The 17459-nt window shown below is 40.5% G+C and overlaps 1 protein-coding gene across 2 annotated transcripts in view; it reads right to left on the reverse strand.

Moving 5' to 3' along the window:
* Nucleotides 1-17459, reverse strand: part of tbc1d8b (TBC1 domain family member 8B) — a 71187-nt gene that overhangs the window by 36361 nt on the left and 17367 nt on the right. For both annotated transcript variants that reach the window (XM_051935184.1, XM_051935185.1), the window contains exons 7-10: nt 16913-17080; nt 16667-16828; nt 15274-15424; nt 13504-13718 (exon numbers count right to left, since the gene is read on the reverse strand). In XM_051935184.1, coding sequence (XP_051791144.1) covers nt 13504-13718; nt 15274-15424; nt 16667-16828; nt 16913-17080 — 696 coding nt within the window. The remainder of the gene's footprint in view (nt 1-13503; nt 13719-15273; nt 15425-16666; nt 16829-16912; nt 17081-17459) is intronic.

Here is a 17459-nt window from a genome sequence, read left to right on the forward strand (position 1 = left end):
TCTAAGAGTCCTTCAGGTGCCTTTTGGCAAACTCCAGGCAGGCTGCCATGTGCCTTTTACTAAGGAGTGGCTTCCGTCTGACCACTCTACCATACAGGCCTGATTGGTGGATTGCTGCAGAGATGGTTGTCCTTCTGGAAGGTTCTCCTCTCTCCACAGAGGACCTCTGGAGCTCTGACAGAGTGACCATCGGGTTCTTGGTCACCTCCCTGACTAAGGCCCTTCTCCCCTGATCGCTCAGTTTAGATGGCCGGCCAGTTCTAGGAAGAGTCCTGGTGATTTCGAACTTCTTCCACTTACGGATGATGGAGGCCACTGTGCTCATTGGGACCTTCAAAGCAGCAGAAATTTTTCTGTAACCTTCCCCAGATTTGTGCCTCGAGACAATCCTGTCTCGGAGGTCTACAGACAATTCCTTTGACTCCATGCTTGGTTTGTGCTCTGACATGAACTGTCAGCTGTGGGACCTTATATAGACAGGTGTGTGCCTTTCCAGATCATGTCCAGTCAACTGAATTTACCACCGGTGGACTCCAATGAAGCTGCAGAAACATCTCAAGGATGATCAGGGGAAACAGGATGCACCTGAGCTCAATTTTGAGCTTCATGGCAAAGGCTGTGAATACTTGTGTACATGTGCTTTCTCAATTTTTTTATTTTTAATAAATCTGCAAAAATCTCAAGTAAACTTTTTTCATGTTGTCATTATGGGGTGTTGTGTGTAGAATTCTGAGGAAAAAAATGAATTTAATCCATTTTGGAATACGGCTGTAACATAACAAAATGTGGAAAACGTGATGCGCTGTGAATACTTTCCAGATGCATTGTATATATATATATATATATATATACACACACATACAGACACATATATATACATATACATATTTACATATATATACACATATATACAGTATACATATCTACATACATACACATATATCTATCTCTATATCTATCTATCTATCTATCTATCTATCTATCTATATATATATATATATATATATATATATATATATAGCAAAATACCCGCGCTTCGCAGCGGAGAAGTAGTGTGTTAAAGAGGTTATGAAAAAGAAAAGGAAACACTTTAAAAATAACGTAACATGATTGTCAATGTAATTGTGCTGTCATTGTTATGAGTGTTGCTGTCATATATGTATATATATCTATACATATTAATAAAAGGCAAAGCCCTCACTGACTCACTGACTGACTGACTGACTGACTGACTGACTGACTCATCACTAATTCTCGAACTTCCCGTGTAGGTGGAAGGCTGAAATTTGGCAGGCTCATTCCTTACAGCTTACTTACAAAAGTTAGGCAGGTTTCATTTCGAAATTCTACGCGTAATGGTCATAACTGGAACATGTTTTTTGTCCATATACTCTAATGGAGGAGGCGGAGTCACGTATCACGTCATCACGCCTCCTACGTAATCACGTGAACTAAAAACAAGGAACAGATTTACAGCACGAGTCAAACGCGGGAACGAAGGTAAATGACGTTAATTTTTGAGTGTCTTTTAATACTGTGTAAGCATACATATTAACACATGTGCAATTAAACGTGTGCATTTACGGGGTGATTTCTCAGACTTAAAAGCTCGCCTTTTACTAAAAAGGTAAATGCAAAACTATTTTCAATCATTCTATGATCTGCTTCTCACAACTGAAGGCACCGTGGCTGATGTTACCTCACTTGCTGACCAACAATAAGCGTTACCTGGTAGGTAACCAGCCACTCACTTCACTCCCTTACAGGAATCGAACCTCGGACGTCAGCGCTACAGGCAAAGCCCCTAAAATTGCGCCACAGCATGTGGTTCGTTTATTTGACAACATGTAGATCGGGGTAATTACATTCCGCGCCACGGCGTGTGGTTCGTTTATTTGACAACATGTAGATCGGGGTAATTACATTCACGGCATTCGTAGTCTGATTCACAATCTGATTGTATGGGTGGTTACCTACCAGGTAACGCTTATAGTTGGCCACCAAGTCAGGTCGAAGTGATCACTCGAGTGAAGGCAGCTTCACAAAAAAACAGATCCTTAACAAACTGTTATTAGTATATTTTCCCTCAATTTAAAAAGGTTTTGTTTTCTTCTTAATAAAAATTTAAAAGCGGTACTTCGCCGGTGCGAAGCACGTGGATTTGACCGACTGACACATACAGACATATTCATGAGTGCAGGTACTTCGGAAAGAAAGCACCGTGTAAACCTAAAGTTTAAATTAAGTTCATAGACCTACAAAAGTTTGCCATTCATTTGAGGCAAGATTGCTTTTCTTCTGTACAACTATACGTTGCATTCTCAAGAGTGTGCTTGCACGGCTTCGGATATAGATATATATATATATATATATATATATATATGTATGTATATCTATATATAAATATGTAAGCTTATAAGTACTGCCTTACTTCTCTTTAAGAAAGGAAGATGTAATGATACTTGATTTAAACGATTCCATGTCTTGGTGGGTTTGCGTAGCTTATTGTCAATATCTTTACACCTTTTTTTAAGACTTATTGACTGAAACGGGCTTTCACGAAAAAAGTTAGGGCTTTGCTACAGGATACACCCTCCACAAGTTAAGCAAGTAAAAATAAAATACATATTTCTGTTTTATTTAAACCTTTTAAGTTCGTATGCATAGCCCCATTTGGCTGTTTAATTTTTTTTTTTCTTTCTTCAGTAATATTTAATCTCCTTAAAGAAAAAGAACATATCCATTTTACTTTTATTGTATCTCTTTAGTAATATTTTAGTGTAAAAGGATAACCAGTATTTAAACCTTTTATGTTACTTTATAAATTTTTTTTACACAATGTTGAAAAATTAATAAGAAAGCTACATATTTTGGCAGCTGCTGCTTTAATTTTCAATGAAATGAAAAAAGCTCTCCAAGAGAAAACGTCAATGAAGAAGAAACAGTTTGCACTATCTAAAAATGAGAAACCCTCATTTATAAAAGTTTGCTGCAGATGACTTAACTGAAAAAAAATGAATAGTTCCTATGTGTATAATACATATTTATCTATTTTACTTATGCCTTTATTCCAGCAACTTGCAACATCTGAGGTACAATTTGTTACATTACTTTTGTTTTTTGCAGCACAGGCAGGTGAAGTGACTTCCTCAGGGTCACACAGTGGTGTCAGTACCAGGATTTGAACTGACAAGCTCCGGGTTTACTGAAATATTACTGAAGAAAGAAAAAAAATGAAAACGGGCAAATAGGGCTATGCATACAGATGTCCATCCATCCATTATCCAACCCGCTATATCTTAAATACAGGAGCCAATAAGTAGATATGTATATATACAGTATATATATATATATATATATATATATATATATATATATATATATATTTGAAATAGTTTACTGTCAAATCAAATGCAAAGTGTATGCGACACGTGTTTCACCCTCATTCTGGGCTCATCAGGCGTACAAACTCCACTGCACTCCTGATGTCCGAGGTTCGATTCCCGAGAGGGAATGTAACACAATTACATATATATATATATATATGTAGATATGTATATATATGTGTATATATATGTAGATGTGTATATATGTAGATATGTAAATATTTATGTATATATACGTGTCTGTGTGTGTGTATATATATATATATATATGTGTGTGTGTGTGTATGTATATGTGTGTGTTTATGTATGTGTGTATATATATGTTGATATGTGTTTATATATATGTATATATATGTGGATGTGTATATGTATATATATATATATATATATATATATATATATATATATATATATATATGTAGATATGTGTATATGTAGATATGTATATATATGTATATGTATATATATGTTTATGTGTGTGTGTGTGTGTGTATATTATATGTACTGTATAAAAGACAGCAACACTCATAACAATGACAACACAATTACATTGACAATCATGTTACGTTATTTTTAAAATGTTTCCTTTTTTTTTTCATAACCTCTTTAACACACTACTTCTCCGCTGCGAAGCGCGGGTATTTTGCTAGTATGTATATATATATATATATATATATATATATATATATATATATATATATATATATATATATATATATATATACATACACACACACACACACAAACATATATATACATATACATATATACATATCTACATATACACATATCTACTGTGGTACTCGGCAGGCGTCCATGCCCGGTCGGGACACCCAGGAGGAGTGGAGGAGGGCTTGTGCCTCCTCCAGGACACGAGGGGGCATCCTCCCTGGTGGCTTTGGGGACCACGGGTACGGACCTTGGAAGCTCAACCCTGTAGGGGCCCGTGGTCACCGCCAGGGGGCGCCCCAATGCCTTGGAAGTGTTGGCCCTCAGTACTTCCGCCACACCAGGAAGTACTGGGGGGAAGAGACTTGTGGACACCCGGTGGACTTCCAGCTTCACCATGGGAGCTTCCGCCACACAGGGGTGTGGCTACGGAAGCCCTGAGGATGCACCTGGAGCCCATCCAGGGCATATAAAAGGGGCCGCCTCCCTCCAGTAAGAGCGAGAGTCGGGAGGAAGAAGACGAAGCGTGTTGGAGAGGAGTGGAGGCGGACCAAAAGACTAAGAAAGGCATTGTGTTGTGGCCAGGACTTGAAGGGGTGATTGGTGCTTCGGCACTGGGTTTGTGCACTTTACTGCATTTATTATGTATAATAAACGTGTGGTGGACTTTAATACGGTGTCCATCTGTCTGTGTCCGGGCGGCTTATCACAGTGGCGTAGTCGGCAGGATGCTCCGCCTGGTTCAAGGCGGGGACCTGCATCCAACAAATGTTCTGTGAGTGGCCCGTTGCAGCAGCGGCACCCACATATGCGCCGCGGGAGCGACGCATGCACAACCCCGCGTGAGCGATTCACCTCACGGCTCGCCACCAGTTCCTTAAATGGCCATGTTCTCCTGGTGCGGGGAGAAGAACAAGGACGTTGCCGGAGTGCAGCGGGCTCCAGCAGGCACACTGTCGCCGAAGACGCCCGGTTCGGCAGCGCGGCGAGGACGGCGATACAAGAAGGCGAGTCCCAGGAGGTGAGTGCCCTGCCCAATGGCGACAGGCCCCGTGGGGGCAAGCTTACCTTTTGTGTTGCAGGCAGGGACTACCTGGGACTGCGTCAGTGGCAACGGTATGCCGGGCCTCAGGCTGTCGACGGCGCCGAGGCGGCAGTACCACGAGAAAGGAGTCGCTGCAGCTCGATAAGCAGCAGCTACTGCTGGAAACCAGGAAGGCATGTCGCCACATCAGGAGACGAGGAAACAGAGCCAAAATGGCTGCGGACCGGAAGCTGCTCCCAGAGACTGGCTCAGGATTGGGCGGTGTGTCTGACGTGTCCACCGATGATTGGATGGAGGCGGGCACAAGGAATGTCAATCCCGGGCTGAGAAAGGACCCGACGGGGCCGGTTGGAAGGACCCCCAGAGAGCAGCTGGCGGATTTGCCTGAAAAAAAGGTAAGGCAACCGCCGACTGGCAATCTGTCTTTGCTCGCGGCGCTGTGTGAGTTCGAGGAATGCCTCCAGCCCGCGGCGTCGTTATTCCAGGTGTTACGCGTCCTCCGAGGGCGATTGAAGGAGCTGGAGATGAAGGCGACCACGGCCCTGGCGTCGCTGCGACAGTGGACGGATCGGTGTGGCGCTGGAGGCTTCAGCCGGAGGGACGCGGCGGGGACAGTAAGTAAGACCGCCCCCGTACAAAGAAAGGGAGATTCTACCGATGGGGACCGTGATTTCAGTGATCGGGACCATGTCGGTAGGTCTCCGACAGCGGATGCCGCGGTACAGGCTGCGCGCGTGGTGAGGGGAGTAACAGCGAGAGGGCAGGGCGGACAGGGGCTGACAAGTGCCCTGGGTCCTAGCGCTCAACGCCCCATGCCCGCGGCAGTCTCCCGTCGCTCTGCATGGACGCAGACGGGAATGGGGCTGAGCGTTTGTCATGCGCAGACTCAAACTGTCAGGGCGTCCAAGAGGGAAAGGAGGGATCGAGGGCTGAGTGCCGATTCCTCCAACAGGAAAGGACGTGCTGCTGGGTGCGCACGTCCAGTGAAGGGCCATTCCCCAGAGCCAGCGGAATGGAGAGAAAAGCAGGCGGTCCCGTCAGCTAGAGGGACACGCAACCCGCGGACAGGGTTCCGAACAGGCAAGTTCCGGGGTCCTGGTAAAGGGGAGAAGCTGCTAGAGTGTGACACAGAGGGACACCCGAGGAGGGTGTCCAGGCAGCGTCTCTGCCCCTGTGTTTCTATCAGTTGCAGGATGGGGCCCGGGACGAGCAGTAGAACCTGCTTTGTGGGAAGCCGTCCATCATCAGATGGACCGTCTGGCCGGACAACACTTCGCTGGCGATGGGGCAGCCTCGCAACCGGCGGAGGCTGCGAAAGCACAAGCAGCACTGAACAGCGGGGCGAGGAGATCTCGGAGGGGGTGCTGAAGACCCTGGACAGAGAGTAGGACCCACCTCGGGGTTGAGCCGCCCTAACGGGGTGTGTCGCTCGGACCAACGGGTCTTCGCTGGCGATGGGGCACTGTGGTGCCCGGCGGGCGTCCATGCCCGGCCAGGACGCCCAGGAGGAGTGGAGGAGGGCTTGTGCCTCCTCCAGCACACGAGGGGGCATCCTCCCTGGTGGCTTTGGGGACCACGGGTACGGAGCTTGGAAGCTCAACCCTGTAGGGACCCGTGGTCACCGCCAGGGGGCGCCCCAATGCCTTGGGAGTGTTAGCCCTCAGTACTTCCGCCACACCGGGAAGTACTGGGGGGAAGAGACTTGTGGACACCCGGTGGACTTCTGGCTTCACCATGGGAGCTTCCGCCACACAGGGGTGTGGCTACGGAAGCCCTGAGGATGCACCTGGAGCCCATCCGGGGCATATAAAAGGGGCCGCCTCCCTCCAGTAAGAGCGAGAGTCGGGAGGAAGAAGACGAAGCGTGTTGGAGAGGAGTGGAGGCGGACCAAAAGACTGAGAAAAGCATTGTGTTGTGGCCAGGACTTGAAGGGTTGATTGGTGCTTCGGCACTGGGTTTGTGCACTTTACTGCATTTATTATGTATAATAAACGTGTGGTGGACTTTAATACGGTGTCCGTCTGTCTGTGTCCGGACGGCTTATCACACTACATATATATATATATATATATATATACACACATATATATACACATCCACATATATATACATATATATATATATATATACACATATCAACATATATATACACATACATATACACACATACATACACACACACATATACATATATACATATACACATACATACATACATATATACAAATACACATACATACATACACATACATATATATACACACATACATACATACATACATACATATATATACACAGACACATATATATACATATATATCTACATATCTACATATATATATACATATCTACATATACAGTAATCCCTCCTCCATCGCGGGGGTTGCGTTCCAGAGCCACCCGCGAAATAAGAAAATCTGCGAAGTAGAAACCATATGTTTATATGGTTATTTTTATATTGTCATGCTTGGGTCACAGATTTGCGCAGAAACACAGGAGGTTGTAGAGAGACAGGAACGTTATTCAAATACTGCAAACAAACATTTGTCCCTTTTTCAAAAGTTTAAACTGTGCTCCATGACAAGACAGAGATGACAGTTCAGTCTCACAATTAAAAGAATGCAAACATATCTTCCTCTTCAAAGGAGCAAACAAATCAATAGGGCTGTTTGGCTTGTAAGTATGCGAAACACCGCGGCACAAAGCTGTTGAAGGCGGCAGTTCACACCCCCTCCGTCAGGAGCAGAGAGAGAGAGAGAGATAGAAAGAGACAGATAAAAAAATCAATACGTGCCCTTTGAGCTTTTAAGTATGCGAAGCACCGTGCAACATACTTAAAAGCTGCACACATAAGGTAGCAACGTGAAGATAATCTTTCAGCATTTTTAGACGAGCGTCCGTATCGTCTAGGTGTGCGAACAGCCCCCCTGCTCACACCCCCTACGTCAGGATCACAGATAGTCAGCGCAAGAGAGAGAGAAAGAAAAGTAAGTTGGGTAGCTTCTCAGCCATCTGCCAATAGCGTCCCTTGTATGAAATCAACTGGGCAAACCAACTGAGGAAGCATGTACCAGAAATTAAAAGACCCATTGTCCTCAGAAACCCGCGAAGCAGCGAAAAATCCGCGATATATATTTAAATATGCTTACATATAAAATCCGCGATGGAGTGAAGCCGCGAAAGGCGAAGCGCGATATAGCGAGGGATTGCTGCATATATATATATATATATATATATATATATATATATATATATATATAGCTGATTACCCAGTGGATTCGCTCACTGAGTGCAAGAGAAAAAAATAAAATGTAGTATGTATAAAATAAGTTTGGTAATTGGCAAATTTATTTTCCCACAAATAAAGAGCACTTACAATAACATAGAAATCAATATAAACAACATTAACATCATTATCATATGAGAATATGAAGTAATATATAAGAAGCACATTGCATATAAATATAAATTATTAAACAGTAAAATCTTCTTCTATAATACGCTACCGTGGCTATTCGTTTGTCTGTCCAGGATTTTAAATCAGCTGTAGCTCGCAAACCGTTTCACCTATTGACTTGAAATTTGGTACACATATACTACGTCACGTCTACTATTCGCTTTCCCACACATATCAACATATATATACACATACATATACACACACACATACACATATATACACATACATACATAATGCGTTGCAACACGGGCTGTGATTGTTACATGGGAGGGAGACGACAAATCACAGCTTCCCGCTTTCTAATTGGGCCTGTGATTGGTGCTTTGACGGATTGCCAGATCCCACAGTATTTCCCCTTAGGAGAGGCGTTAGGCAAGTGTAATTGAATAGCAGTGCTACAAGTTATTACTCTTTTTATCTTTATTTTATTTTATTGTAGAATCAACTCACAGCTGCGTGCACCAGTGTGGCCGTGGCGGATGCGTATGGCTGCCGTTTTCATTCCCTAGCACCTTCGCTAATCATTCTTGAGGCAGATTTAAGACTTAAGTGCCAGCTTAACTGAAAAATTAAAGAAAACATACTAAGTTTTAAAAAAAATCAGTTTTAACGGGAAAAGAAGCTGACGAAAGAAGAGAAGCAGCGGGACGCTAGGGTAAAGAGCTGCTCATTAAGCAGCAAGCGCATCAACCTCTGAGCAAACGAATGGTAAACGTACAGAGAAAGAGGATAAATAACATGAATGCTCATGTCAAGTGTATTCACTCCACGTTATCGTGCAGTGCGCTGTTACTGGTATTTTGATAAAAGAATTTGAACAACATATAAGAAGCGTATAAATTATTAAACAGTAAAACATTAACATTTAAGAAGTAAAGATACATTGAGTACTACTGCAGTGCTTTCGGGTATAGTACATTTTTTGTTTGCCCATTACATGCATAAATGTATACATTTTTTGGTGTACCTACCCGAGAACACGCGACATGACCCGGCAGTTAAAAGTTTCTCGCTCCAGCAATTTTAACTCTGTTACAAAGTCATCGAATATGGTATTGCAAACGGCAGCGGGAGCGTTTCTATAAACTCAATTTAAACTTACGGTTTACACCGTGCTTTGAAGATGCATAGTACGCAACATGTGTTTCGCCATAATTGTGGGCTCATCAGGCATACACACTCACTGCACTCCCTTACGGGAATCGAACCTCGGACGTCAGCGCTAGAGGCGAAGCCCCTAACGTTGTGCCACGGCATGTGGTTCGTTCATTTGACAGCATGTAGATCGGGGTAATTACATTGCAGGCATTCGTAGTCTGATTCACAATCTGATTGTATGGGTGGTTACCTACCAGGTAACGCTTGTGGTTGGTGAGCAAGTCGGCTAACTTCTGCCACAGTGCCCTCTTTCAGTTGCGAGAAGCAGATCATAGAATGGTTGAAATAGTTTAATATATATAGCAAAATCCCCGCACTTCGCAGGGGCGAATATGGTATTGCAAATGGCAGCGGGAGCATTTCTATAAACTTAATTTAAAGTTACGGTTTATACCGTGCTTTGTTTCATATTCTTTTCCTACCTTATCAATTGTGTAATGTGTTTTTTGAACAGGTTTGATTCATCGAAGTAATCACTCCTGCTGCATTCAGTCACTTCACGTGAGCCGCTCTCTTGTGTGATGTTGCGATGTCCACGGGTTTATTTAATGTTAGCTAAGACCCGGCAGTTAAAAGTTTCTTGCTACAGCAATTTTAACTCTGTTACCAAGTGATGCAAACTCTCGTTTATACCTCGTGTCTTCTCATTAAACTTGTATCTCGCGAATATGGCATTGCAAACGGCAGCGTTTCTATAAAGTTAATTTAAGGTTACGGTTTACACCGTGCTTTTTTATACCTCGTGTCTTCTCATTAAACTTGTATCTCGCGAATATGGTATTGCAAACGGCAGCGGGAGCGTTTCTATAAACTTAATTTAAACTTACGGTTTACACCGTGCTTTTTTATACCTCATGTCTTCTCATTAAACTTGTATCTCGCGAATATGGTATTGCAAACGGCAGCGGGAGCGTTTCTATAAACTTAATTTAAACTTACGGTTTACACCGTGCTTTTTTATACCTCGTGTCTTATGAAGATGCTTGTATGTGTCACTCACTCGCTTCTTATTGTTTCGCTGCCTTGTCAATTGTGTAATGAATGTTTTCTTCAGCGCTCTTTGGGGCTCCTCCTTCTTTTCTACGTACTGAGTTCATAGTCAGTTCACGTGATTACGTGGGAGGCGTGATGACGCGACACGCAACTCCGTCTCCTACGGCCATCTTGCTGCCTTCCATTACAGTATATGGACAAAAAAGAGGTTCCAGTTATGACCATTACGCGTATAATTTCGAAATGAAACCTGCCTAACTTTTGTAAGTAAGCTGTAAGGAATGAGCCTGCCAAATTTCAGCCTTCTACCTACACAGGAAGTTGGAGAATTAGTGATGAGTGAGTCAGTCAGTCAGTCAGTCAGTGAGGGCTTTGCCTTTTATTAGTATAGATATATATATATGCAATCCATAATAATGATCACTTTTGATGCAATTACATTTTTATTTAATCAAAGGAATTGAAATGAGCAGCATTAAATCAATACAGATAAACTAAAAACCTCTTTTTGTGCTCTTTCTCATTTCCACTTCAACATCTCTACACTACCAATGACAGCCCTGTGTTGAGAGAAAAGGGAACTAAGCAAAGTGTTAGGGCAGCCATAAGAGAGGATAACAGCAAGACCACTATGTTAAAAACTAAAATGCTGAGAGAAAGACCAAAAGAATTAGATGATCTCTACATCGATGATCACCCTGTTTCCAATTAGCTGTATCAATGACAACCAGTTCTTAATATTGTAATTGGATGGCCCATTAATTTGAGATGTCAGAGTATTTAAGAAGGACCAGATTATGGAAATTATCTCTTATAAGAATGGGAATCAGTGATTTCAAATGAGAATACTGATTTTTAAATGTGTCAGTGTCTGCAAAGAAGCTGGTCAATATGGAGTGTCAATTGGGGTTTTAAGGACCAGTGCTGTTATTGACATTTTTAAAACCCAGTCTTATATGCCTCTCAGAGAGAATCAATGTTTCCCACAATCTTCAAAAAGAAAACAGTCATCCCGGAACTAAAGAAAATAAAAGTAGGCCCTCTTAGAAATTACTGACCAGTGGCACTCAGTCCCTTTCTGATTAAACGCTTTGACAGACTGGTGCTAGGGCACATTAAAAATAGTGCTCAAGATGGCAGACCTTGATTAAAAATAGCTATATCAGAGTACTGTTTTTTTAGACTGCAGCTTAGCATTGTACACTATTATTCCATCAAGACTGACTACCAAGTTCCACTGTTTGTACCTGAATTTTAGATTACCTAACTGGCATATCCCTCAATCTCTCCTCATTGTTTAACACAGCCACACAAGAAAGTAGTAAGCTAAACCACCTGCAGTATCCTTTGTTCTGCTATGATTGTGTGGCCAGACATAACCCCAAGGCAAACATTACATTTCTTGATTACACCACTATTGTAGGTCTGATCATAAGTAATGATGAGACAGCTTACTCAGAAAAGATTTATTTTCTGACACCGTGGTAGATTGGTGTCAGGACAACAATCTACACTTAAATATCAGCAAAGCCAAGGAGATGGGCCGACTTCATGAACCAGTAGGCAAACCACACTTGAGTCTATACTGGCAATTTACTATTCCTCAGTGTTATTAGTCTGTTAACTATAAAGTAATCATTTCCTTGACCAGTGACCAATGCAACCACTGAAAATATTATTCATTTTGCACAAGTGACTCTGTCTTCTTATCTTATTGCTTCTTGATCTGCCCTAGAAATCCATCCATCCATTATCCAACCTGCTATATCCTAACTACAGGGTCACAGGGGTCTGCTGGTGTCAATCCCAGCCAACACAGGGCACAAGGCAGGAAACAAACCCTGGGCAGGGTGCCAGCCCCACCGCAGGGCACACCCACCCACACCGCAGGGCACACACTAGGGACAATTTAGGATCACCAATGCACCTAACCTGCATGTCTTTGGACTGTGGGAGTAAACCAGAGCACCCAGAGAAAACCCACGCAGACATCGGGAGAACATGCAAACTCCACACAGGGAGGACCCGGGAAGCGAACCCAGGTCTCCTTACTGCAAGGCAGCAGCGCTATCACTGCGCCACTGTGCCATCTGCCCTAGAAATGTTATATATATTTATATTTGATACTAATTTATGCATTTATTTTCAATCAGTTCTCAATGTAGTAGTTTGTGTCTGAGGTCCCATTCTCCAATATACAGTATGCATTTGTTTTTGCAACAGTGAGACTAATAATAAATAGTTTTCAATGTAAAATAAGCTACGATAATAAATTAAATTAAATATATGGTTTACATAGACATTTTGGAAAAATCTGATAAAATTTGTTTTCACACTGCTATTATAAGTACAGAAATTCTTAAACTACTATATACTTTAAAATTCTTCAAATCAAGTATGTTCCTGTATGCATTTTTAAGTAGTTTGTGAAATAATGATATCCACTGGAGAAATTTAGTGTCCCAGATTGTTGAGAAATAAAATTCAGCATTCTTCTTTTCGATATTACTTTATAGATCTCACAGAAACTCTAGACAAAAACATGTAGTATATAAAAGGGCATATATGGCACATAATATCCATTCATCCCTTACTGATACTGCCTAGTCCAGTTAAGGGTCTTGGTAGCCACAGCATCTCTTTGTAGCGATGGCTGCAAGGTACAAAACAATCCTGGACTGCATAGTTACATAACATCATACACAAAGAGTTTTCATCAGCTAACCTTTCTATTAGAATAGAACAAACTGATATTAATAACAAGACAGTACATGGAGCCCTTTGTTTAGTACCTGGCAGTATCCTATCTTGGGATTTCTATAGGCATAGGCAGTAAGGACTCTGCGAAGTGCAGAGATTCCTGTGTCACTTTGGAAGGCAGGGTGTTCTGGAAGTGAACGGTGCAAATCCCGCTCAATCTCATCAGTTGCCAAGGTGCAAGCCCCCATGCACTTTTCCAGGATCCTGGCGTAGTAACCTGGATGTGTGGCCATATCGTTGACTGCTCCTAAAAGCAAAACATAAAACACTTTGAGAGAGGGTGATCTTCGACACAAAACCTACACTCTTGATTTTTAGAAAAACTAAAAAGCTTTATTACCAAAACATACTGAAAACTTTAGAAATATACTGTACAAAAACATTTCCATTTCTTTTTTAGCAATTAAGATGCTGACCTAAGAATAATGCTTAATTTAAAACCGTTTAGTTAAATATTTACTTTTCATATTCTTTATGACCTTACTGCAATAAACCTGTCTGGCATATGTTATATTTTAAATTTATTTCTGAAATGTTTTCATGAGAGTTTTGTTTCCTTAATCAGTGACCAAGTTTTGCTTTACTCTGAATACTTTGCTCAATCTGATTTTTGAACACATGAATTTGCACTTAAATCAAATGTTAGTGAAGCTATGAATCTATAATGCTTCACACACTTTACAGTAAAAGCTTAGCTATAAATAACAATGTTTGAATAATTGACATTTTGCAGGATTCCATTTTATATCAATAACTGCATAAATTATAATAATCCTCAAGTTTTAACTCAAAAATACCAAATGTTCTTTATATTTTATTCACTGAAATACAAATCAAACTAACATTGTTCAAATTAAACTATCATTCTTTTTAATTTTAAATTGGGAGGCATATTCTTTATCTTAAAATATAACATAGTTCTGTGTTTTTAGAGGTAGGCTCAGTACAAAGTGGGCGTTTTGCTGTTGAAAGCATAATTTATAGTTTTAAAGTCACAATAAGCCTGTAGCATCTCTGGGGGAGACTCGGAGGGGACATCCTTACAACATGCCCAAAGCACCTCAATTGTCTCCTTTCAATCTGGAGGAGTAGTAATTCTACTCTAAGGCTCTTCCAAATCTCAGAGCTTCTCAACCTATCACAGAGTGTCAGCCCAGCATGCCATGTTCAAACAAACACTCTCATTCTTTCGGTTCATTACCCACAACTCATGATCATTGCGGAGGACATAGATGTAGACTGGATAGTAAACCAAAACTTCTGTCTATAGGCTCTGCTTCTGCTTTACCACCACAAACTGGTGCAGCACCCACAGAACAATTACCACTCCAATCAACATGCTGATCTTGTGTTGCCTTTTCCCATCACTACTGAACAAGATCCCAAGATACACCACATTAAAGGCAGCTGTCCACCATGGACAGAGAAATCTGCTCATTTCCAAGACAGAACTATGACCTGAAACATGGAGGTGCTGATGCTCACCCCAGCCCATTCACGCTCAGCAGCAAATTGCTCGAGTGTCAAAGGTCACATTCAAATGAAGCAAAGAGGAAAAGAATAGAGCTATATATTGTTCTTAATTATTCTTCAACACCTATCACAGGATCCTGGTGTAACTCAAAGGTAAATGGTTGAACAATTATAGAGAACCGTAAATAAACATAAATATCCTCTGCATCATATTTGTGATATTACAAATTTCATGTTACCTATAGTACAAATTCAAGGAATAAAATCAAAAAATAAAAACATTTGAAACATTTTCATATTTATTCTTAACAAAAGGCTAGAACACCTACCAGAGAAAAGCAGCCATAGCTCACCACGCAGAGCTTCGGGTACACCACGGATAATCAGCTCTCGTGTCTTCTTTGTGCGAAACATACTGACTCCCCGACCAAATTCTGCAAAGTGAATGTTCCAAGACTGTTCTTTCATTTTTTCTTTCAGCTGGGAAAGTGATCAAAGAACCTTTATGTCACATTTTACCTCAAAATAGATGGAAACAAAGCTGAAATTTCAGGAAATTAGAGGCATCCAAAGCAAATTTAAGGACCTGGAAATATGGTGGCCGCAAAAGGACAAAAAGAATAGATACTGCTGAAAAAACTTGATTGTTTCTCATATAGGTAACAATTTGATAATTGTACCCTTTTAAGTAATGAATTTTTTATTGAGAACATTTCCTCCTGGTAAAAGAAAATAAATCACTGTATCACAGGTGTTAGTAATAATAAAGTTTAGGTGGTCTTGAATTGTAGACTAAGAGAGAAAGGTGGGGCAGAACAGAAAGTAATTATTAAAAAGTGCATAGGCAAAAGAAAAAATAAATGGGATTATAGGTTTAAAGGGTGATTAAAGTGACTTGCACAGAGTATAGTGAAATTCTTATTTGCATGTGCTAATCAAAATGCAACACAAAGACTAGAATTAATTACTTGAGATCAGCAAAACAGACAGTGGTGGCAGAAGTAAATAAATAAATGAAAAAAGTAATATAAAACATTTTAAATCCACAAAAAAATGTAAAATCAAAATATTAAAAGTGAAAAAATTTAAGAAAGTGACATAAATGAAACTATTTAGTATTTAACTTTAGACAGAAATCTTCTAATTGTAGAAAAACTGTAAAATATATAAACAATTACAAATTTTTCAAAAGCTTCTATGGCAAAACTCAATTATTCTGCCTCAAAAAAGTTTAAATACATTGGTAGCTGTTTTCTGTGTTTTGGAAATGATTAATGGAAATCAAATGAGCCTGGTAGAAAATACTTCTATATTTAATAAAATAATACCTTAAGATGTTTGCTGACAATGAAAGGAAAGATATTTACAAGTTTTATGAGACAAAACACAAACAATGAATGAATAAAATGAGGAAAACCTAAAAAAACTGGAATGATGAGATTGATGTACAGTGGTTTACTGGAAGAGAGATGGAAAAGCGTGCATTTAAGTTTAAAGATTTGTGCAGAGAGAATAAATCATGAAGTGAGTAAAAACAGACATAGGTGGCTTGAGTAAGCAGAGGTTGCTGATAAAATTAAAATATATGTCTTACCCTGTAGGATACCCAAAACAATGGAAAGTGGGGAAAAAAAATTTGGGTTTCATCTATAAAACAGTTATTGATTTAGGTCAAAATAAAATAGTGATAGATTAGTACTCTAGTTTCTACCAAATGCATACCATTTTTGGGTCAAGGTTTTCTGAATCCTGAGGGTGGAAAACATTCATCAAAGCCTCAGTGCTGACAGTTCGACTGCTGACCTTCTGACCAACCATGAGTGACTCTTCACCTGAGTTATCTTCAAAATGTTCAAAGAGGTCTGGGCAGCCTTCAATGTGTGCCTATAAAAGCTCAACAAGTAAGTATATCAGTTGTAAAAAAGTAATTTCAGACACTATGAAGTCTGCACGTACAGTTACCAGTACCTGTCTGCTGACTATATGCTGTGGGCTGCCTGATGTGCCACATTTTTCTCGAACAATCCCAGCCAAGCGCTGAAAATCCATGACTTCCATAAAGCGAAGTGCTTTCTGCCCTCTTACAACCAAGGTTAATGCTTTGGTGGTGTTATCTGGTGTCTCAACACCAATAACCTTCAGATAAAAAATAAGCAAATATACAATATATTACTTTTTTTCCTGTAAATTATTTTTAACTGTTCCCAGTCTTTTGAATAGGAAGTTCAAAAATTGGCTATGTATGCTCTTTTTGTTTGAAATTAACTAAAATATTTTGTATTGTATTTATATTATAATTTTGAAATAATCATACAAACAGTGATCAAATTTTAAGACTGAAACTGAAAGAAGTATTCTATGGTATTGCTTTTGCAGCCGTCTAAAGACTAATTTTTTTGTGCTAAAATGTGCAAACTGCAATTTTCTTGTATTTATGCTTTATATCAGGGGTAATCAGGTTCAAGCCTGGAGAACTGCATTTGATTCAGAATTTTGTTCTATTGAAGCAATTATT

The sequence above is a fragment of the Erpetoichthys calabaricus genome, chromosome 12, assembly GCF_900747795.2.
Source record: "Erpetoichthys calabaricus chromosome 12, fErpCal1.3, whole genome shotgun sequence".
Classification (NCBI taxonomy): Eukaryota; Metazoa; Chordata; class Cladistia; order Polypteriformes; family Polypteridae; genus Erpetoichthys; species Erpetoichthys calabaricus.